We start from the raw sequence: 23,042 nt of genomic DNA, 5'->3' as shown, positions 1-23,042 counted from the left end.
CACCCACCCTCTCGCTCGCTCTCTCTCTCTCTCGTGCTCCCCTCTTCCCCCACCCTGTCAGTCGAGGTTTGGCTGCACCGAAACAGAATGCTTCGCCATAAGAAGATTACCTTTGGTTGGGATATCGATGGATTAAGTAAGAATAGAATGAGATAAAATGGGACTGAAAGGGTTTCTGGAGTCAGCGAAGTTCAGACACCTGTTTTTTCCTGCTCTGTCCCACTTCCTCTCTCCATGGCCGTAAAGATTATATCGCTTTCTAACAGGAGGAAGGGGTGGGTGGCTTAAAACGGGGGAGGTTAAAGGATATAAAAATAATATCGGGGGTGCAAAGATCCTTCTTAGACACATCACTGGGATATTTTCAGGCACGGTCTCTAAACATGTGGTCACTTTGTCCTGAACATCTGGGTTTTGTGTGTTGGTGGAGATGGTACGGGTGTAAGTTAAGGGGAATGTTTGTGTGTGTGTGTGTTAGTGTGTGTGTGTGTGTCTATGGCAGCTAAGCCGCTGAAGGTTTCCAGGAGCTCTTTGATGTGTATCTGGGCAATGCGCTATTAGAGGGATTTTCCTAGTTGACAGCTCAGAGAATGTGTGGAGGAATTGCGATGCCAGCAGGCTAAAAGAATGCTGGAAACAGGATTAGGATCATATTCTGGCAGCTCCTGTCACTTCATCAATGGGCTAAGGTTTCCTCAGTGACAGCCCTCCTTCTCTGCCCGGCTAAAACCTTTAGTGGGACCATAAAAGGGGTGAGAGAGGGGAAAAAACAATGATTGAATGGTGTGCTATGATTTCTGTGCGGGGTTTGCTCTGAGGGCTTTGTGTTGGGAGGTCTGAGGGGAACTGCGTCGATTTGGTGGGAGGGGTAGGTCGCGGGGATGAGGGAAAAAAAGCAGGCATTCGGAGGGTGGTGAAGAAGGGGAGGGGGGTGAATGTGGTCTTTTTTTTTTTCTTTTGGGGGGTAAGTTTTACATCCAAATCCAAAAAGAGGAAAATGTGGAAGGTTTTTACACTGATGCTAGCAGACAAGAACAGCAATCCCCCCTCCCCACCACAACCAGGAGACGACCACAGCAGCAGGTGGGTAGGAAGACAGCTGTTTCTCCAGGTTCCACTTTGTATGAGCCCTGTCTGTCTTTACCAGGAAGACCTCTTTCACCTTGTGAGGGAGCAGCTATTTAGATATGTGAGTGTCTCATGTACCCTTTTAGGCTGATGCGCGCAATATTCAATATTATTTACTTAACATTAACATCTCCACACAGCTCTTTTGTTTAATTGCCAGCCATTATTAGGCTTTTTATTTATCAAGAACTATGTATATATGTATATATGTATATATATATGTATATATATATATATATAAAACTCAAAAAAGCTCATTTAGAGACAGTCTTTCCAGCCTGCACAGTCCTGCACAGATAAACGCACACACACGCTTCACAGATTCACGTCCCTCACATGTCACGTGCCCATGCTCCCAATGAGACGTGATTCTAATTCTATGAATTCACATAATGTATGTAAATTGTACGTATCTCACACCAAAATACTTGGAAATTCCGATTTCCAACCCTAGAGTGTTATTGTAGGGAGTGAGAGGACTTTTTTTTAGTTTGAATTTTTTTTTTTTTAATTTTCATGGAGAAAATCAAGATTAATGAATTTACCATATATGCTTCCTTGCCTTTTATTGGCAAACAAATACAAACATGTATTTAGATCATTAAAACATAAGAGCTGATTGTGGCATTATCACATTGGACATGAGGCCATTTCTTCGTGGTACCTAATGCTCAGTTATGCTCAGTGTTCGTGTAGAGGTGGACCTTACAGACCACATTTGACCTGAGAATGTTTCCTTGATCTTCTCTGAATGAGTGAAAGCCACATTGCTTCTGAACCTCACTGAGAGGCACAGGGACACAATTTAAAATGTGTGTGAAAGTGACTAAATATGGTTTGTCGCCCTATAAAGGATCCTAAGTGCTATTAGTCAGGCAATAAGACCTTTAACCAGCTCACAGCTGAAGCTTGAAACTGCTCTTATTTGAGTGTTGCCAACCAGAAACAAGTTTAGGTAGGCAATAACTACAGATGTTAACTGTTAAAAATCTAAACTCCCCAGCAGTCAATTCGACCTTAGTAAGGTACTTGGATGAATGGTGAAATGTCTTCAAGAAAAACTCATTTATTTCAGCTTTGTTTTTACATTTCAACAAAGAACAGTGATGTCTAACGCTCCACTCTTCCTGCTGTCCACAGCACGCACTACAAAGTCAGAGGGCAGTAATCTATGCATGTATGTTGCGTGGCTCATGCATGTTACCTAAAAATGTAGCATTTTGAAATCCTCAGCCCTGATCTCTGGAAAGACTTTTTTTTTTTTTTTTTTTATCTTTCGGTGGCTTTCGAACTTTGGAGCAGCCCTTTTTGAATAAAACTCTCCACGTTCAAGTGACTCATTTATTCCCTAAGCTGAATCTTTTGAGAGGATTTTCAAGTGCATGTTCTCTAGCTGGGCCTGAAGCTGTATTGAAGAGTAGTTGCTCTCAGCTGGGCTTATGGGGTGGTCTCTGCCGTGGATCTTGGACCGACTGTCCCCATGCCGCCAGCAGACAACATCACCTAAACACCTTCCCCCGAAGTGTAACTCCACACTTTGCTCACACATGTGAAACAATACTTTCACAATACCGCGGGAGTTTGATTGTTGGCGACAAGTTATATAATGCCAGGAATTACAGACTAGCATGCAAATGCTAAATCCTCCTCTCTTTCTCCTGAGAAGTGGATGAGACGGACTGTATCTGCAGGCTTCACTCTGGCTCCCCCAGCTTTGTGCCGCAGAGACGCTCTCCTTTCTCCCCCTGACTTGGGTGATAATCCTGACACGCACTGTCTGCATTTTTTACTGTACGTGTTTAAGCGCATTTGCAGAGCATTTATCTCTCCAATGTAAACCAATTTGGCTATAAGGGCCTTGGGCCAAGCAAGGCGCTGGAGGGAAGAAAGGAAAACTCAAGCCTAGCAGATGTGCAGAGAAGGGAGGATGGGAGAGTTGGCGAGGACGCGGGGTTTGATGAACAACTGAATGCAGCAGAAAGGGGAAAGCGGAACCATATGGGAGAAAAAGACCGTCCCTTGTCCGAAGGGTAAGCTTTTGAAACTTGGGATAGGGGTCTTTAAAGCCGATAGAACGTGGATCACTGAATTGTTGAGTCACAGAATCTGAGAAAATCATATGGAGCTCCTAGTTAATCCCGTCATAGTGAAACTGGTGGGCATACTTTGTGGATTCCCATCTGAAGAAATTTGGAGCCTGCTGTATTGACAGAGCTGCTGTTTGATACCGCCTATACACCTGTATCAGCTGTCTGTTAATCTGCCTTCCCCTCCTCCCACTAGTCCTCCACAGCATGTCGCCTCTGCTGGTAGTAATGGCTGATGAAATGGACCAAAGACCTAAAAGCTGCCAATCTTGCTACTTCCTGATGTCGTCTGTAAGTGGCTCTGGTTGCTGGGCGAACTTGTCACTTTGATCATCTGAAAGGCAGGAGCCCTGCTGTGTCAGACATTACTACCTGCAATTCTGCGGAGCTATAAAGACTATGGGCTCCTTGGTCCCTGAAATGGGACATTAAGACAGAATCATCCGAGTTTAGTTGTGGCGATATCAAGGTGCTTTATTTGCTGGCACACAGGCAGAGTCCGAATGTGTTTGGATGGCTTTTAAAGTACCTGATCTTATAGCCTTCTAAGGTTCCTGTAAATGAGGTGTTTGCTGCTCTTATCAATGAGACGTTACATGAGAAGAACACCTCGGCCTTCTAGGGTTGCTGGATACTTCCACTGTACAATTACACCAGGCTCAGCTCCGACCAACTTCTCAAACTCTTTCACTCCCTTTTGCAAGTTTTAGTGTTTAATCCCGGTTCTGTAATGGAGAGAAAAGAACATAATAGCCCTGACAGTGTCTTTCTACCTTTATGTCACGTAATGTAGAGCAATGGTAGAAAACATTTATTTATTTTTTTTTTAAATAAGCAGGATGATAGTCTTCATCAAGGGTGTTGATTACAAGTGGGATAAACAGTATTAGTGACACTTTCTCAATAACCAGAAGAGTTAAACCTGATATTATAAAATTCTATTTTAGACTTTTTTGATAACTTTATTGCTCCCAAAAGAGTTCTGTTTTCTCGTCTTTTACCTACGGTATAGTAAGTAAGGATGATTTTGGTCTGTAGTTTAAATGTTTTCAACAACCAACATTTTTTTTACAGTTTCATATGCACACACATGCCTTTAGTATTAAATTTACAGTTTACATGTGTATATGTTTGTTTAATATGGACACAAGTATTTCACTAATAATTACTAGAATGACCACATTAGAATAAAGGAAATTTGACTGAAAGGGGTTATGTAAACCTTTTAATAATCAGTTCAACAGGAAAATATTAGAAAAGGTGAAAGGTGGTGAAAAGGTGCATCAGCCCTGGACATCTTCTTCTATTGAATGAATTCAATGCTGTTGATACAATTGGAGAAATAACACATTTAATTTATGGAAGATTCACTGGGCAAAACCACTTAAAATCCTTAATTAGGGTCTGATTGTTTTGGAGCATGCAAACACATCCTTTTATCTAGCAGTGATGCTAACAGTTAAGATGCAAACTTTCAAAATGGTTTAGGGATAATGTGCATGTAATTTCATTGTCCTATTTTTGTTATTTTTTTGTTATACTGTAATGTGCCTTCAATTAATTACTATTATTTTTTTAAATTAAAGTGAAAACGTTCTATGGAATTATTCTTTTTTTAACAGATTATTTTGTAGTTGTGGTGCTTTGTGCCTCTTTGTCAGTTCTTCAGAAAAGTGACAATAATTACATTTTTCAAATGTGATTCATTTTTTATTTTTTTAAAAAGACTTGGATGGATAAATTAGTGGAGTTTGGACAGAGGCCATTTTTAGTTACTGTTCCATGTATGTCAAAGTGATAGATATCTGGACAAATAGACTTACTGTTACAATATCAGTAAAAATACCAATGTGCTTGCTAAAAATAGTTATTTCTTGTTTTCCGAAAACATTCAAATACGGAAGTTATGTTAACGATATTTAATTTAGGGTGCTCTGCTCAAGTGTTGGCTTTAATGCTGCGCTATAAAAATGTTTCATTCAAATTGAATAAGTATAATATAAGACACATAGCTGCCACACTGTAAATGTATTTAATGGGCCAATTTAAAGTCTGGGTTGGTGCGTGTGTGTGTTGCCATTACTTCTGTCTCAGATCCTGAGGGATTTATGAACAATGTCAAGTTCCCTCTGAAGACCTGAGTCTCTTCACTGCCTCTTAAAGCTTAATGCTCCCTGACTGAGTGGCACAGCGAGAGCCACACACTTTCTCTCTATGTGCCGCAGATAATGCTAAGTACAACCTCTCAATTCCAGCTCTCCTCCTCGCCTAATGTGCCCTCCTTCCTCTGCTGCATGCGCACGGCCATTTCCATTGAGTGAGACAGTAGCGAGGACATGGGTGGCTGTAATGGAAAACACCAACATTGTCCCTAATGGCTTCCCATCCCAGGAGAGTTTCAAAACATATGTAAATTTATGTACACCCAAAAGAAACACATATTTACAATAGCACGGGGTAATCACAATATGACGGCATGGTGCGCTGGCCTTGTAGATGGAGACGCCATGTGTCATTAGTCTCCTTTATCTCTTTTCTTTTTCCTGTTATGGCATCAGTGCAACAAACGCTCACGAAAATGATCTGCGTTCATCTGTGGTGCAGTGACAGAGAGGTGGAGGGTAAAGAAGAATGTAAAGACAGAGGTTTTGTGTCCTCGCAGCAGCGTTGACAATGCACACCACATCAAGTTAGTTCATTAAATATCTGAAGCTTCAAATATTTAAATAAACATGACATTTTGAAGGGATTGTGAACCATATGACACCGGCCCAATGCTGGTGATGTGCAACATGCCAATATTTAAAGTAAGGCAAATTTATTCTCTGAGATAAATCAGTTGATGTGTTTTATTCTCAGTCATCACATGACACCAGAGAATGACGTCAGAGACATCATTATTATTATTATTATTATTATTATCATTTTCCATTCTCATTATAAATTCTGTGGTGCCTCTTTGCCTAATGGTGACATGGACTCAATTTGCTCCATAGCACTTGTTTTAATTCATACAAACTTACACACATGGACATGTATAAAATTATAGTGTCAGCAATGATTAATATTGCCTTTGTTTTAACAGTTAAATTTATTTAGCTTTCTTACATTAAAAAGAACAAAAGAAATCTCTGCCTCCAAGAGCAGAGACATAAAGGTAAAAATCATTTTTAGTTCAGTTTTTTTAATCTATCATATTTAACATAAAATAATAATTTATTTATCCCACAGCTTTTGGGCTTTGTGCAGTTATTATGTGCAGTTATTCATTTATTATGTGTGTAATCTTCACCATGGAATGTGGATTTAGGCTCCTGACATTTACGGCTCAACCTGGAGGATCCAGAAAGGAACAAGTTCTTTACTCTCTGCTCTGCTTGACCAGTTCTTCCACCTCCTTCATGAAGCGCAAGCAGAGCTCATCCTGCCACGGCAGGGCGACACACTGCACCGCCACGGGCAGGCCCTCGCCTCCAGTCACAGCCTGGACACAAAAACAGACTCATGTCACTCAACTGAGGACAACCGGACACATCACGGCCGTCTGCCTCCACCTACTGGCCATCTGTAGAACTTCAGTTTTAAGACAGATTGAAAATTGCTCGATGTGAAAGTTTGGGAACTTGTGTGCATATCATCTATCGCAGCCAGATTGAAATGTCTATTAAATAATTAAAATAACCAAACCAACACAAAGAAATTTCTGTATATTGAAACACTGTCACGTCAGGTTTGAGGAATAATTTGAATAAATTTGAGGAGTAATTTGTTTTTGCCCAAATCTTAAGGTTTGTTGCCCCCTAGTGGTGGCTTTATGTAACTCTGATATTAAGGTAAAAAAGAAAATCTTTTGTGCAAAGCTTGAACAAAAGTAGAAAACAATTAAAAGCCTTACAATGCAGTAGAGTAGAGCTGATGTATTATTTTATTGGGTATTCTTGTTTTTGTTTTTTTGCTTTTTTAAGCTGCTGTATGCAGATGACACATACCTGTTTGAAGAGCTTGTCCCAACGGTCCTGAAAGGCACCTTTATAGTGTTTGAGTTTCTCCTCATCCTCTGCCGTTACCGTGGAAACGGGAACAACACCGGCCGGGAAGTTGAGCAGATTGTAGATCATTGTGTAACTGAGAGGGGCTGTAAATATAAACAGATTATCTATTAAAATACTGCTGTTCATATCAATAGCTCCATAGATTTGGTAGTTTTTTCAGTTTGATTGACAAGCCAATGCTTCTTTTTCTTCCCTCTTAGAGTTCAGCGACGCTCTTTAACGTGGGCCCAGACCAGAGGGACACAAGACAAGAGGCTACTCATTTTAGTTGTTTTCCACGTACACCTATACGCTCGTTGAACCGATTCAAACTTGAATTGCCCCTTTATTTATCTCCAGTTCACTGACACATATAACATTTTGAAAGATCCTACGACACCATTATGAACTGAAAATCAAGGCTGACTGTGTCAGATGTGATGCAGACGGTATACGTACTAGTGCATTTGCCGCAGTATAAGAAGTTGTAGGCTGGTCCGATCACAGGGCACAGCAGCACATCTATGTTGCATCTTCTCCATTCTGCAATGGTCTCATGAATGTAGTCCTAATGAAAACACAAGACACCTCTGTATGCATTCATTCATGTGCAAGCATCATTAGCTGGCAGCTAACGTACCTCAACATCTGCATGCTGCTTCCAGAGATTTTGAACAGACCTATAAATAATGCAGAGACAGAATCTCGTTACATCAGGTGAGTCAAACTGATTTTAGTTCAGGGGCCACAAACCAGGTCAGACCAGCAAGACTATGGTAGGCCAAAGCCCAAGTATTTCCCTTTGTTTTAACAGTGCAAAACTACATTATATGAACAACCTGGAATTTCTTTAAGAAAAAATAAAGTGCAAATTTATCACTGTGTTATTTAGTAATGGTTGTTGTGTTCAGTCTGCTACTCTTACTGAAACAGGAGTGTAGGTAACCCGCCTCAAAACACTCTTTGCAGGGAAGTATTACAATTGGGATGTGTGTATACCAGCAGTCCGAATGTTTGACTCTTTCTATGGTGCACAAAGCTAACATTAACAAAACTGCTGTAGCCCCATAGTTCCCCACTCGTTACCAGGAAATACATCATCACAAAGGTACTTCTAGAGGGACAAATAACACTATTCTGGCCAGGTGTCTGAACTTAATATCAGAACAAGCACATGTGTTTTGAACAGATTCTTTATTAATTAGTCTATGGCACATATGTCGGAGTTCATTTGAATCCAGTTCACAGTGTTGTAACTGAACTCACAGGTCCTGGGATGCAGGATGCTGTCAGATTCAGTGCTTCTCAAACTATTTTGGTCATTCTCCACTTTGAACAAGGGGGAATTTTCAAGCCCCACCTGCCCCATTTGCCCCTGACAAATTACACATTTTTAAATTTATTGAACTAACACAAAGTAATGTTACACTTCATAACAAATCATAAATGAATAACAACAAATAACACAAAGTTCAAAAGAAAATAAAAGGGCAGGTGTGCCATTACTTTCATCAAAAACCAAAAGTAAATGAACAGTAGTCAAAAGTACAGAAAATAATGAAACACTGTTTCAGTCAAGTCCTATTTCAATGCACTTGTAGCAAATTATCAGTGTCAAGAATAATCTCTCACCCAACTCCACAGAGGGCACTGAAGACAGTAGAGCCACGAGAAGACTGCCAAAGAAAAGTATTCATATTAAACACAGTATCATTCTAGCAGATCACACAGTAACCAGTGTAACAAAACAAAAACAAGAAAGGTAATTTTCAGACAAAAGTCATCCATTTTTGCATTTTCTTCACTTTTGTCACAGAAGGAGAGAACTCACCAGGGGCTTGAGGAGGAATGAGAGGGTTTTCTTCAACCATTTCGGGAAAGCATAAGGAATAAACTGTGGCCTGAGACACGGATCCAGAGGCTCCCCCTTCCTAAAAACCAAGGCGATCATTGGTACACAATAGATTCTATTTATAAATACTATACTGGGGATTATTCTTTCAGAAAAATATTAGAAATCTAATGATAATGTCAATGGCAGCATTCTGAAAATGTAAAACTCTGACGATGGCATAAAAGGAGAGTCATCAAACAACTGAAATGAGACCAATGTTAGCATGTTAGCATACTCTGTAGTAATTAGTGTGGAAGAAGACGAACCAACCAGCAGAATAACATCACTAAAACATTTATCATTTACCAAAAATGTATGAATGTAAAGAAACCACCAGGAAGCCCAGTGCCGTAGCCAGACTCAATTCCTATTATGTGCGTCTGGTAGCCAGCCCTCTGGATTTCATTATGGAGCGCGTTTTAACCACTGGATAGAAATACTTCTGGAGGAATGTGGATAGTCTTACAACCAACCAGAGCAATTTTGTTGTAAATAAATTCAACTCAACAGAGCTGGCACTCTAACCCATAACCGCATAAAGCCAGGCCAAATGATTTCACACAAACATTTTGTATGAGGGGGGAGTTTGGCTTCCACTCTGCGTGGGCTCTGAAACTCCACGAAAGGCATTTTACTCGTCATTGTGATTCTCTAAGAAACACGCCACATGTTTTATGTTTACAGTGAATAAATTTCACTGTAACACCCGTCATAACTCATATATTTCACATGTCAATGAATCAGCTGTTTCCTCACATTATCATTAACACATTCTGTTATCCAGATTCATCTCACCTTTGATCCATAGTCTCGAGGTCTTTTTCATTTAATATCGTATCCATCTACAAATCAATGGATAACTAATGTGATGTACCTGGTTGATGCATCTGAGTAGGGCCAAGGCAGGTGAACAAACTGGCACAGCATTGTCACAATTGTGGGTTATTCATTACTCACTTATGCCATTTATCAATTAAAGACATTTCCATGAGCCCTGGGACTTTATGAAAGCCACTAATTATTAAACATGATATGATGGTTTACAACAATTAATGCACAGATTCACGACTGCATTATATAAAGGGACAACTCACAATTTTTCCATCAAGGTGGTTGCTCCGTCTGCCAATATACCCTTGACCATGAGTTCAGGGATGATTTCATTTATCCTCGGGGGACGGTATGGCACCAACTTAAAGACACAAATGAGACATCAAAAACACGTTCCATATTTTATGAGGTTGGGATCAATTAGCGTGTGTGTTTGGTGTGCTCTTACAGTGTGTCCTGCTTTCTCTAGCAGAGCTTTGACCTCTCTGACGCCCCGGGCCATGCTTGGAGACGGCTCTGTGTAGCCGTCGTCTTCTAGGTAACCAATCCTCAGAGGCTTGGAGCTACGGTATATCTGAAGACAAGACATTTCATTCAGGGTGACTTTGACTTGAAGCACACGTAAACAGAATTTAGTTTGTTTTACAGCTAACAGTTGTTTGTGAAAAGAAGGCCGAGACAGTTTTGTTTATCTTTAGTAAAGTTAAATAAATGTTTACAGAGAAAACTGTCTTGCTTTGTGAGTTTAAACATGTAGTAATTTTATCACAGTTGAATAAAACCCTCCTAATTGGGATCACCGTGTTCTAATTTAGCTAGCTGACACAGGGGCATGTTTTTAAGACACCTAAATCAGCACAAATATGATGACAATAACTACACATCTGCTGGACTTCATAGGCTGTGGGTGAAGTCATCAGCACCATGGCTAACATACCATACTATACCAATTTATTTCTATAGCACATTTACAGCAGAGTTGAGACCAACGTGCCTTACAAGTAATAATAAAAAAACAGTAAAAATAAAACTTTAAAAAAAAAACAAAAAAACAGTGAGCTTCAGTGTGGATTTAGGGACGACCAGGGGGAAACTGATCGGAGGACCTGAGGGACCTTGGAGGGACAGTGGGACAGCAGCTAGATGGAGAGATGCCGAGTCGTTAATGCACTCGAAAGCAGACAGAAGAATTTTGAAATTCTACTGTTTAAATGCTCAACTTTCCCCCAAAACACCTTTGGCAAATAAAAAAAAAAAAAAAAAAAAGAAGCAAACCTCAGAGGAAAACTACTCCTTTAATCTAACTGCATGGTTGAGTTCCTCACTCTGTATAAGAGATTATATTCAAGCACAATTAAAACAAATCTTCCTGGTACAAAGTTTGGCATGCACATGCCACGTGGAGCAAAACAATGAGTTTAAAAATCGAAACGAGATAAAAAGATAAATGATACGGAATCAATGTGGGAAGTGTCTTGGAAAATATTGGTATGTATTGGCCATTTTCTTCTATTTAATATATAGTGTGGTAAGTTAAGCGTTTCTGTTATATTTCTGGAATTACTAATCAGCCGGTGTGTTCATATAAACACAGTCACAGAGCCACATCATCCAAAAGTGTCTACTGGGGCTGAGGTCAGGGCTCTGAGTTTATTGAGTAATGGATGTGTGTTTTCCCAAATCTGATGTTATATAGTTGGAAACACACTATTGCATCACATATATATATAATATTATGCTTAAAGTAATGATTTGACCTATGAAAATTACATTACATCACATTTCCTATGGGTATGACAGTGAACTGTTGCATTTATACTTCAGCTTTCATGGAGGAAAAAAGAACAATGTTAAACTTAGAAAATGAATCGTGAGACATGATAAAAATCCAACAGTAGAAGACACACCTTCTCATTAAAAGGCAGAGGTGGAACGGTGGGGTCCAAGGAAAACATGTGATCGCAGAGAAGAGCCTTCATGCACAGAGCCAGGCTGTCCACATCTCTTGCCATCGGTCCTGAACTTGATGGCACTGAGTTCAAACAGAAAACTAATGTTACAGATGACTGAAGTAATAGTGCAGGGCAACAATGGTGGTGGGACACATGTTGTTACCTGACTTTTGCCCGCGATAGATAGGTCTTACACCTTGCAAACTGTAAAAACAAATAAAGATAGAAGTAAGCACATGACTATGTAACGATCCAGAAAACTGCACCGAAGCAGACACACCTTAGCCGCCCAGTGGTTGGCTTAAAGCCACAGATCCCACAGAATGAGGAGGGAATGCGTATACTTCCCCCGATATCAGAGCCTATGCCAAGCAGGGAGCCTCCTCCCCCGATGAGAGCCCCCTCACCACCGGATGAACCTCCAGAGGTCTTCTTGGGATTATGGGGGTTCACAGTCTGCCCATATATGCAGTTACTGCAGTCGTAACTGGAGATGAGGCAATTCAAGACAAGCTAATTAGGATCACAGCGTGTCACAGCTCAATTTTGTAATTTCAAATTAATAAACAGATTACTTCAGCAGGGCTTGGGGTAGGTTGGTTTTCGCAAAGGGAATGGCTCCTTGTTTCTTCAAGACTTGAACAAGCACACTGTCCTCCTGGGCCGGCTGGTCCAGGTTACAGACCACCCCACAAGAAGAGTCGTGATTCTTATCAAATGGAAACATGCAAAGAGAGTATTGTCAGGTATGGGCACTTCAGTGATATAAACCTGGGAGGAATGTATACGACCACACACACTGTGGTAACCACAAATACCTTATAGTTAATATTTTCTTTGATGCTAACTGGAACTCCATATAAAAGACCTTCTTGATTTGAGCCAAGCGTTTTCAGGTGTTCAAAACTCTCCAGCAGAATTTCGGTGCAACAATTCAGGTTTCTGTGCACAGTCAGAGCCTGTTGGAAAGTAAACGGAGCTCAAATATTTATATTTACCTTTCTTCTTAAAAAGTGGCTTTCTCAAACTTAAACATTTTTCTAGAAATGGACGATTTTGTTTTATAGTAAAGACAAATATTTCTTAAAATGCATGGGTACAAAGACACAATTTAAAAAGCAGCAAATATTGAACCCCACAGACTCATAATTTATAAAATAATTTATCTACAGGACTTAAGTGTAAATCATTTACCTTTTCCAGGTAAGAGTAAAACACATCCTCAGGGCTCAGCAAACCTTCCTGAAGTTGCTTTGTCAACTCAGGCAGGGGCAGCGTCAAGATGAGTTCAGAGTTGACCGTTGGATGCTAGAAGACATGAGACACAGAGTTATTATGCTGCTGTTTATTTTAACTGTCATTTACTTGCTCACTCACTTACTTATTTCTATTGGCACATCTTACTACACAAACTGTAAATCACATTAAAGGACCACTGTGTAGGATTTAAGAGGGTTGATATATTAGGGCACAGCTCCTCAGTTTCCTCAGAGCCACACTGTAAAAATAGTCCAGAACAAACCAACCACTGACAACCAACCACGGTAGTTTCTACTACATTTATTGGAAGGGGTAATTACTTAGGCTATCCGTGTAGATAAATTCAACTCAACAGAGCTGTTCTAACCCATAATCGCATAAAGCCAATGATTTAATTACCTAGAAGATTAATTAGATCTTAGAAGTTAAAAACGCATTCAATCGCAGTTTGTATGCCAAACATTGCAGAACACTCATCGGCCCACGATATCCTTGTACTCCTTGCTAACTTCTACAAAATGGAGGAATCGGACGAAAGCACGTGTTAAGGACTGATAGAAGGCAAATTCAACTAAAAAAATAAAAAAATAAAAAATTGCAGATGGAACCAGAGCACATCAACTTTACGGTACCATCTAAATGCAAAGCAGCGAGCACACAAACACTCACACACAATAAACAAACTGTTATCTACAGACTGCTAGAGCACCCCCACCCCCCATCGGATCCTAACTGTACTAACTAACCTCACTAGACTGACATGCTGCTACTTCTGACAGTGCAATAATCCCTTGCCACTTTATGCTTTATTCTGTTATTTTTTGTTTTTTAAAAAATTTTTTTTTTTACCCTTTTGTAAGTCATTCCAGTATTTATATTTCATGTTCATATTTCATGTTCTGTGAATATGTGCATTGTAGATAAATTATGTGTCTGTGAGCCAAGGCAATGAAATCTTGTTTAATATATGAACTGAAGTCTGAGTCTAAGTACAAACAAGAGGTTGTGGGAGCCCAAACTTGATTAAATGACTGGCTTCAGGACCAAAATTAGCAAGTTAAAATTGAGGTGTTGTCTACTTTAAGACTGGTTATTTTAGTTAGTTTTGTTTGTTTTGTTACGTGAGCCTGTTAGATTATGCATCTGCTGCCACAGTTTATAACTGCTGCCATTACCCTGTTCAATTAGTTTGAGGACGTAGTTAGTTTTGGCCTTCCATAGCTCAGACACCACTTTGTTCCTCAGACTGGTGAAGGTAACGTGGTCAGTATTGTTTTTCCTTATTAAAGACCTTTTAAGGGCCTTGTTGATAAGTTGGTGGACTTCATTATTAAACCATGAGAGAGAGGGTTTGAGAGAGAGGACGTTTTAGTTATAATTTCCCGGTTGACTTTGCGATAAGTTATATTCAAATTCTGCCATGTTTGACATAGGGATTCCTGTTATTTTTCAATTTTCAATTTTGCTGTGGTGAACCAGTCGTCTTTTGTTAGTTTTCTTGCAATTATTATCATATTATGATCTGAGAGCCCAGTGATTAGATTATATGTTTTTACTGCTCTCTCTGGCCTATTTGTGAAAATCAGATCAATGAGTGTCCCACTCTTTTTTGTAATGCAAGTAGGTTTATTAATCAACTGTTTATATTTAAATTTCTCCATGAGTGGTTTCAATTGAGATTTTTCTTTTTATCCATCCAGTCTATGTTAAAATCACCAAGTGAAATACATTCATTACATTTGTCGCAAACAGAGAGAAGATTATTCATTCATTCATACATTCATTCATTATTCAATATAAAAATCTGCACCATGAGAAGGAGGGTTATAAAGAACAACAATGGATCATTGCATTATTAAGAAACAACTGGAATCCAGGCACTGAACCCTGGTGTTGTGGTTCACATTTAGTCAGGTAATACTAATCTATGGTGTATTTTTTTGATGAAGTCATACCTCAAGTTACTTCTTAAGCTAAATTCTGGAGGGCTGTTAGATAAGTTTGTCGATGTTGTTGTTGTTTTGGCCATTATGGCCGACAGAAACTATTTCAGTTCCAACAATAAATAACAATAAAATAATAAAATGAATATTTGCAATCACTCCTTGTCGTCCTTTGAACGTCCGGTCAGACGCTACAGTACTGTATGGCGTTGCTTCTCAGTAATGCTGTTAGCATTAGCAAATTTTATCAAGCTACATTTATCATAACTGAAATTAACTAAAACTAACTGAAACTGAGGCTAATCCACTTTCCCAAATCCATACTAGTTTGTAGGAATCACTGTCAAGTCCAATTGTCCTTAATACGATCTAATGATCCACATTTTTCCCGGTCTCGCTGTATTTTCTGCTACAAAGTTTTTGCCACTCAGGGGGGCATGACCCCAGATGGCCATGCATGCCCTATCAACTAACCCAGTGGCCTACGCATTTGAGACATTGACAAAATGAGGCTTGAGAGACCCATTTCTGCTGAGGATGAGGATTTTCGCTAGTGAAGAGGGGTTTGGCAACGCTTCATGGTGGCTCAGACCACAGCTCAAAAAAACAACCCTAAAACCCCCTAAAACCAAAATTCTATGTCAAAAAGGACTCAGTAATGAGTAGCTCCATCATTCTTTAACCCTAACTCATTCCTGTTTGCACAGGATTAGCCTGCATGGGACAGACAAATTTACGTTCCATTGTTATGGCTCAGCTGTCAGAGCTTTAATTACTTTGCACATCATTATGGATGGTGGTCATGTCAGTGACAAGTGATGGAAATGAACAGGTTTCACATCTTCTCTGACCTTTGTGCTCCCTCTCTATTCACTGAGGTGTAGCACTGCCCTCCCTGCCAAACAAGATCATTGCACTCAATAAAGGTTAGCAAACTACCTTCCAGGGTGGGCTGGTAATGGTCACACACACACTGAAACAATAAAATATTCAGCTGCAAGAGTATAACTGCATCAATCTCTGATAACGATAACCCTGTGGTGTTTAACTACGTCTTTAACTTCATAAAACTCGTGTGAACATCCAAGAGCAATGCAGAACATGCCCTCATCAAATGATTTTGTAATCTGCTCCTCTTCCCCCGACATCTCCAATGTACATGTAGTAGCTCAGTGTGACTGCTCCAATGACACAATGGCGGCGCATTGTGTTTAAGTGTAACTTAAACGACAAGATTTTGAAATTCCTTTCGCTATCAGTGTTAAAACTAATCTTTTTAGTAGAGAGCTTTAAATTATCATGGCTATGTTTGGTGATTATGTCCTCTTCAAAGGAGATTCAAGGCTGTCAAATGACCATATTTCTGGTTGTTTTATGAGAAGAAGAACAAAGTACTTTATGTTTTTTTTTTTTTTTAACCATTTAAAGTCAATACTGCTCTGAAAAAGTACTCAAAGTAAGACTTAAAATGGCACTTTAATTTTTGGTCAGTTTTGGGCAAGGATATTCTCTATTTCTTTTTCTACTGTTTTGAATGAAAATGCAATTGAATGCATTTTTTTAGACATTAAAAGTGCTTGGGTTTACAATATTCATATCCAGTGGGGGAAATAAGTATTTGATCCCCTGCTGAATTTGTAAGTTTGCCCACTTCCATAGAAATGATCAGACTCTGGTTTTTATGGTTGTTTACTGGTTATGGGTATAGACAGAATATCAATCGAAAATGCATAAAAAACACACAATCTAAAAGTTATAAATTGTTATGTATTTTATTAAGGGAAATAAGTATTTGATCCCCAAGCACAACACAAGTCAGTACTTTGTAGAGAAACCTTTGTTGGCAAGCACAGCGATGAGACGTTTCTTGTAGTTGGTCACCAGGTTTGCACACAGCGCAGGAGGGATTTTGGCCCATTCATCTTTACAGACAGTCTCTAAATCCTTCAAGTTTCTTGGCTGCCTCTTGGAAACTCGGAGCTTCAGCTCCCTCCACAGGTTTTCGATCGGGTTAAGGTCTGGAGACTGACTAGGCCACTCCATGACCTTAATATGCTTCTTCTTGAGCCACTCCTTTGTTGTCCTGGCAGTATGTTTTGGGTCATTGTCATGTTGGAAAACCCACCCACGAGGCATCTTCAGTGTTCTTGCTGAGGAAAGAAGGTTTTTGTCCAAGATGTTACAGTACATGGCTGCATTCATTGGCCCCATAATGCGGTGAAGTTGCCCTGTACCCTTTGCTGAAAAACAGCCCCAAAACATGATGTTTCCACCTCCATGCTTAACCGTGGGTATGGTGTTCTTTGGGTCATACTCACGTTTTTTCATCCTCCAAACACGGCGGGTCGAGTTAATGCCAAATAGCTCAACTTTGGTTTCGTCAGACCACAGCACTTTCTCCCAAGCCTTCTCTGAGTCATTTAGATGTTCACTGGCAAACTTAAGGCGGGCCTGTACATGTGCCTTCTTGAGCAGGGGACCTTGCGGGCACTGCAAGAGTTCAATCCATAACGGCGCAGTGTGTTGCCAACTGTTTTCTTGGTGACGGAGGTCCCAACTGCTTCCAGATCATTAACAAGCTCCTGCCGTGTTGTTTTAGGCTGCTCCCTCACCTTTCTCATCATCATCCTCACTCCATGAGGCGAGATTTTGCGGGGAGCTCCAGACCGAGGACAGTTGATGGTCCTTTTATGGGTCTTCCACTTGCGAATAATGGCACCAATAGTTGTCACCTTCTCACCAAGCCTTTTGCTGATGGTTTTGTAACCTATACCAGCCTTGTGCAGGTCTACAATCTTGTCCCTGACATCTTTTGACAGCTCTTTGGTCTTGCCCATGGTGCTGTAGAAGTTGGAATGTAAGAAACTGATTCTTAGAGCAGGTGTGCTTTATATACATGACGAGTTAAGATCAGGAGTATTGGTAATTAGTTGACTGAGCACAGCTGTGTGCCACATGCGCACCAGCCAATCTGTAGGAGCCTGAATTCTAAGTGAATTGTTGGGGATCAAATACTTATTTCCCTTAATAAAATACATAACAATTTATAACTTTTAGATTGTGTGTTTTTTATGCATTTTCGACTGATATTCTGTCTATACCCATAACCAGTAAACAACCATAAAAACCAGAGTCTGATCATTTCTATGGAAGTGGGCAAACTTACAAATTCAGCAGGGGATCAAATACTTATTTCCCCCACTGTATATAGCTCACTCCAAGCTAAAAATAAAAAAATAAAAAAGCAAGCTAAAAATAAAAAAGCCTGAATAGCCCTGTTTAACACACTATGTTATAATTTATGCTTCATTTATGTTTTATATATTCTTACAATAATATAATATGTAATATTTATTATTTAATTATTATTGATCATTATCTATTATTTGAATAGATAAACACACACACACACACACACACATTAAGGATTAATGATGAAGGATTAATATCTATATTGGCACATATGTTTCATTTGGAAGGAACAACAACAGCATTCACCAACAGCCCAAAACACCCTGAAGTTCAAGAAGAGTCTCTCAATGTAGCACATTCGGGGTGGGGTGCTATCCCGGGTCAAAGTATAAATGTTTACAACCCCACACGCACACGCAATGATACAACGGCAGGAGGAAAGTGATGAAAACTCTTTTGTTTCCAAACTCAGGTTGGTGTAAGCCAGCTTTACAGTCCAAGGTCGTAATCTCACCGACTGCTTGTAACGGAGCACCGCTTCCTCCGCCCGCTGGAGACTCTCTGTCCTCCGGCCTCTGGCTCTCTGGAGCTTTCCCATCGTTTGTCGGTGGTCGCTGACTCTCCGCAGCACCACCACCAGAGCTCCGGCGCCACACGCCGCCCCTGTGAGCAGAGCCGCTGTCCGCTTGTCCAGCTGCACTCCCTGAAGAAACTGATTTATATTTTGCATGGTTCTCTTGTTTGATCTCACGCCGGCTAACTCAAACTAACATACGCTGTAGTTTGGACGCGTGTGGCTACTTCTTGGTGTCCCTCGGTCTTTTACGTAGAAACCGTAATCATTAACTAGTGCTGAAGGATGCAGCGCACAGCTCTCGGTTAACGTCTTACAGGTCTGCTTTCGTTTCTTACGCTTCAACTGAGTTATCGCGTGATCTCAAGACATCTCGCGAGTATATATCTGTATTTGCAATCCAAAATGTAGAAAACTGGTTTCTGTGGTTTATAGGAAGAAATCATAACATTCCCTTGTATTTGATTTCTTTCCCATAGTTTTTGTTTGTTTGTTTTTTTAATGTTACTTGTACATAATGACTGTTTAATAAACCTGGACAGCATTTGAGATATCCAGCAGTCTGTGCAAACTGCAGTTTCCCCACTGTGGTTCAAATAAAGGTTTTCCTATTCTATTCTATTTGTGAGTACTGCCTGAACTCACTTGTTGGATCAGAATGATATATAGATGCTCATGGAAGCACAATGCATTCACAGAATAAATGTTATTTTTGAGTACAAGGTAGTGTTCAATAACCAGCAACAAAATATAGGCAAGAAAGAGGTTAAATCTGCAGCCATGATCCCTATTCTACTTGCACTGCTGCAGAACCTGCTTGACAAAATATTGATTTTTTTTTTCAGTATCAAAGTAATCCAGTGAGAGTCAACAATACATTCAGGTTTGCATAGTAGCAGGCACTTTGGCACACTTAATTTCCCAAAACAAATGTATGCTAAAAACCAGGTCCCATGTTGAAGTCCACACTTCCTATAGTAATGTGTCTGTGTTGGAAAATAATAGTAATAATAATCACCTTAAGGTTAAAATCAAGATATAGTAAAGGATGAGATTTTGACACCTTGATTAAAGACAGCAAATCAAAATTGTGATATGTCTAGTGTTTTTTTGTATTGTGTGAGAGGGACAGTATTCTTTGTTATAGTGTAGCTATGCATCTAGATTTGAATCAGCACAGTAATACAAGCTAATCAAGTAGTGCCTACACAAAGTTTTGTTTTTATTCCTTTGTCTCAACACGCTTTGTTGATGTCAACCCTCACCCACGGTCAGGTCCACTGCATTAACTCCACAGACTTATTTAACTATAAAATGAACTCGTGGCACACAGTGAGGTTTTCAAGCCATCCACTTTAATGAAATGTTAACTACATTGTTAAACCTTCTTCATATGAGAGGATAAAGTACACATTTTAAGTTACAACACACAGTAGAACCACATATAGATGTATTCAAAACCATCTTTTCAATATAATGTAATACTTGAATGTCATCAGCCAGTGGTCCAGCAATCAGGAGGGACTTTATTTGACAGAATGGAACAGTTTGTGCGCCACCTATAGAGAGGACATGACAGGAGATGGGTCAGTGCAAAAGTACTATGCATTGTAGCAGACAGGACTGAAAGATTTCCATAAACCTACTGCTTATAACATGAAGGTCATAAAGACGTTTTAGTTTCTTGTGTTCCGACATAGGGTAAAAAGACATTATTGTTATAGTTTCAGCGACCATTTCTCACCTTCGTCAGAAGCATCACACTGACATCTTCTGAAGTGTCAACTACCAATTCTTGACAACTGGCATTGCACCCTCGAACCACCAGATCTGCTGAGTCAGCTACGCCCACGCATTGGAACCGAGGACAACAAATATAAACGCTAGATCAATGAGTCTATGGAGATTAGGACACGTGGTGAAAGTAACATGAACAGGACTTTATGCTTTCCCACACCTGGGACACTCTTCTACAGAGGATAGTGGGGGTTGCTTTCTGCCGGACAGGGTGTGGTGGTTCAAGGGGGTGCTGGTTGTCAAGAATTGCCAGCTGACACGTCACAGGATTTCAATGTGACATTTCTGAAGAAGGCAAGAGTTGGTCGCTGGAACTGTAGGCTAATCACAACAGCTTTTAACCCTATGCCTGAACACAAGAAACTAAAATGTCTATATAAATAGGAGGGCACGATGAACACATTTGAGCTATGAAGGTCATAAGGAGAACTTGAAAGACATACTGAGCTATTCAAATGATTGTGTAAATACGGTGGTGTGAAAAAGTGTTGGCCTGAAATAATTATTTTATGAAGAACAGCTTGAAAATGTGTAAAGATTAACGGTAGAATCTGTGGTTATTATTCATCAGTATAAGTGAAGGATTTATTGACTGATCAGAAAAGAGTGGATAGAACTGACTATATGTAATAATAATTGACAGATATTACATTTAAAAAAAGGATGGTGAGCACAAATCATAAGAAAATGAGTAACTTTTTAACATTTCAAGCTGATTTTGCTTAAGAAAGGTTTTCTCATGCCTCCTATTGCCTGCTTGGTTCCACCTTGTGGTCACACTTACACAGTGGTCCCGAGCATGCAGGAAGTCGAACAGCTCCTCTGTACAGTCTTCCGTCGTTGAAGACCGAGAGCCAACTCTGGTCTCACACTGCTCCAGACGCTCCCGAGTGTGAGCGCAGTGCTCAGCCTCTTCACACTTCTGTCTCACGGTTTCAAGAGGATCCTGAAAATGCACATTCAGCATTCAAAACAGCTACCGAGTCCTTCAATAAGAGGCAAAAAATTAGAGAAGACGGTCTTTAAATTGGTACTGACCTACACAAACACAATGATGAAAACATATCAAGTGTATCTGAACATTACCAGGCTCCAAAATTATTATTAATTTGTGCCAGATAAACTGAATTTAAAGGCCAAATTAAATGAGATTACTACCATTAACCTCAAAAAGAAAAAGACGCCTACATTGAGGATGATATTTTTATATGTTAAACAATCCCTATTTATAAGTGTATTCCAAAGAGAAAAGGATGTCACAGAAGACTTTAAGTGTCTGCTGCTTCTCTTGCTTAGCAAACTGGTTAAGTTGAAGACAACACACCAAATCAAAGGGCAATCGGGCTCATGCCTAAATGAGTAAGCTGACAATAATACAGGAAGATTTAACATAGTTTCTTTTTGATGTCGGTCGTTTGATAACATACCACCATTTCTTCCTCTTCTTCTTCCTCCTGAAACAGACACGACCAAATCAATGACATCATTCAATTCATTCATTCAACTATTAGTTACAGCTTTGTATGCGCACACATTTGAAAAATACACCTCAAAATATTCAAGGATTGAATTTATATAGTAATCCAGCTTCAATGTCTTTCTGCTAGGCAGTGATATTTAATAAATGCTAATGCTAATGCTAGCTAGGTTATGGTGAATCTTGGTTAGCAGTACAGTGTTAGCTTGCTTGATAAAATTGAGAAGCGTCAGTGCATATTAGAGGGACAACTACTAACATCCTCGGGTTCTCCGTTCATGATCATCTTCTCCTCGAAAACCATGATTTCGGTGCTCTTGTCCTTAGCCGACCAGATTTCCAATCCCGTCCGTTGGAGGACACCGCAGGTCACACGGACACAGTAGTAAGCTAGCAAGTTAGCAACAACAAACGGCACAATTTCCGGCGGAAGACTTTCACAGCACACCTCCAGTTCACCTCCTTTATTAGCCTGGGTCAAACCTGAATACGAAGATATGACTGTCGAAACTTTAAATCCAATACACGTCACAATATAGGAACCAGTAACACATTTCTGTCACACTGTATTCACATTAGTCAAGCGACAAATTTGTTTTATATCGAAGTCAATCATCTACTTCCCGTGGGTCACAAGGAGTTCAGTCGTCATGTCGCTCTATGCTACCACCATGTGTTGAAAAGTGGTACTGGGCTAATTCACCGCTGCTCTTAGTCAGCGTTTGTGTCATGTCTGTGTTAGTTTGGACGAGTCCCTTTTGTATCCCATGTTCTTTCTTTCTTTCTTTCTTTCTTTCTTTCTTTCTTTCTTTCTTTCTTTCTATCTATCTATCTATCTATCTATCTATCTATCTATCTATCTATCTATCTATCTAT

General features: G+C 39.8%; 2 protein-coding genes across 2 annotated transcripts; both read right to left on the bottom strand.

Moving 5' to 3' along the window:
* Positions 1-4,544: 4,544 nt before the first annotated feature.
* On the bottom strand, positions 4,545-19,251 carry LOC125008828 (vitamin D3 hydroxylase-associated protein). Its single transcript, XM_047586149.1, has 15 exons — positions 18,833-19,251; positions 13,118-13,231; positions 12,742-12,882; positions 12,499-12,632; positions 12,204-12,410; positions 12,087-12,127; positions 11,879-12,003; positions 10,420-10,545; positions 10,235-10,332; positions 9,078-9,177; positions 8,879-8,922; positions 7,887-7,926; positions 7,706-7,814; positions 7,205-7,350; positions 4,545-6,699 (listed from the first exon to the last, which is right to left on the bottom strand). Exons 1-15 carry the CDS (start codon positions 19,046-19,048, stop codon positions 6,577-6,579), a joined length of 1,764 nt encoding a protein of 587 aa, XP_047442105.1. The 5' UTR covers positions 19,049-19,251; the 3' UTR covers positions 4,545-6,576.
* Positions 19,252-20,225: 974 nt separating this feature from the next.
* LOC125008840 (cytochrome b-c1 complex subunit 6, mitochondrial) lies at positions 20,226-22,593 on the bottom strand. The gene is made up of 4 exons (XM_047586171.1): positions 22,426-22,593; positions 22,117-22,143; positions 21,474-21,635; positions 20,226-20,451 (listed from the first exon to the last, which is right to left on the bottom strand). Exons 1-4 carry the CDS (start codon positions 22,468-22,470, stop codon positions 20,419-20,421), a joined length of 267 nt encoding a protein of 88 aa, XP_047442127.1. The 5' UTR covers positions 22,471-22,593; the 3' UTR covers positions 20,226-20,418.
* Positions 22,594-23,042: the final 449 nt, after the last annotated feature.

Source organism: Mugil cephalus, chromosome 6 (genome assembly GCF_022458985.1).
Source record: "Mugil cephalus isolate CIBA_MC_2020 chromosome 6, CIBA_Mcephalus_1.1, whole genome shotgun sequence".
Taxonomy (NCBI): domain Eukaryota; kingdom Metazoa; phylum Chordata; class Actinopteri; order Mugiliformes; family Mugilidae; genus Mugil; species Mugil cephalus.
The sequence above is the reverse complement of the archived record's forward strand: the minus strand, read 5'-3'. Positions and strand labels throughout refer to the sequence as shown.

Excerpts from the sequence above, each read along its gene's own strand:
- LOC125008828 (XM_047586149.1), bottom strand. The coding sequence starts at position 19,048 with ATGCAAAATATAAATCAGTTTCTTCAGGGAGTGCAGCTGGACAAGCGG. Across the intron at positions 12,128-12,203 it reads CCAACCACTGGGCGGCTAAG|TTTGCAAGGTGTAAGACCTA; the intron begins GTGTGTCTGCTT and ends TTGTTTTTACAG. Across the intron at positions 6,700-7,204 it reads GGGACAAGCTCTTCAAACAG|GCTGTGACTGGAGGCGAGGG; the intron begins GTATGTGTCATC and ends TTTTGTGTCCAG.
- LOC125008840 (XM_047586171.1), bottom strand. The coding sequence starts at position 22,470 with ATGGTTTTCGAGGAGAAGATGATCATGAACGGAGAACCCGAGGAT. Across the intron at positions 22,144-22,425 it reads TGAACGGAGAACCCGAGGAT|GAGGAAGAAGAAGAGGAAGA; the intron begins GTTAGTAGTTGT and ends TGTCTGTTTCAG. Across the intron at positions 21,636-22,116 it reads AAGAAGAGGAAGAAATGGTG|GATCCTCTTGAAACCGTGAG; the intron begins GTATGTTATCAA and ends GTGCATTTTCAG.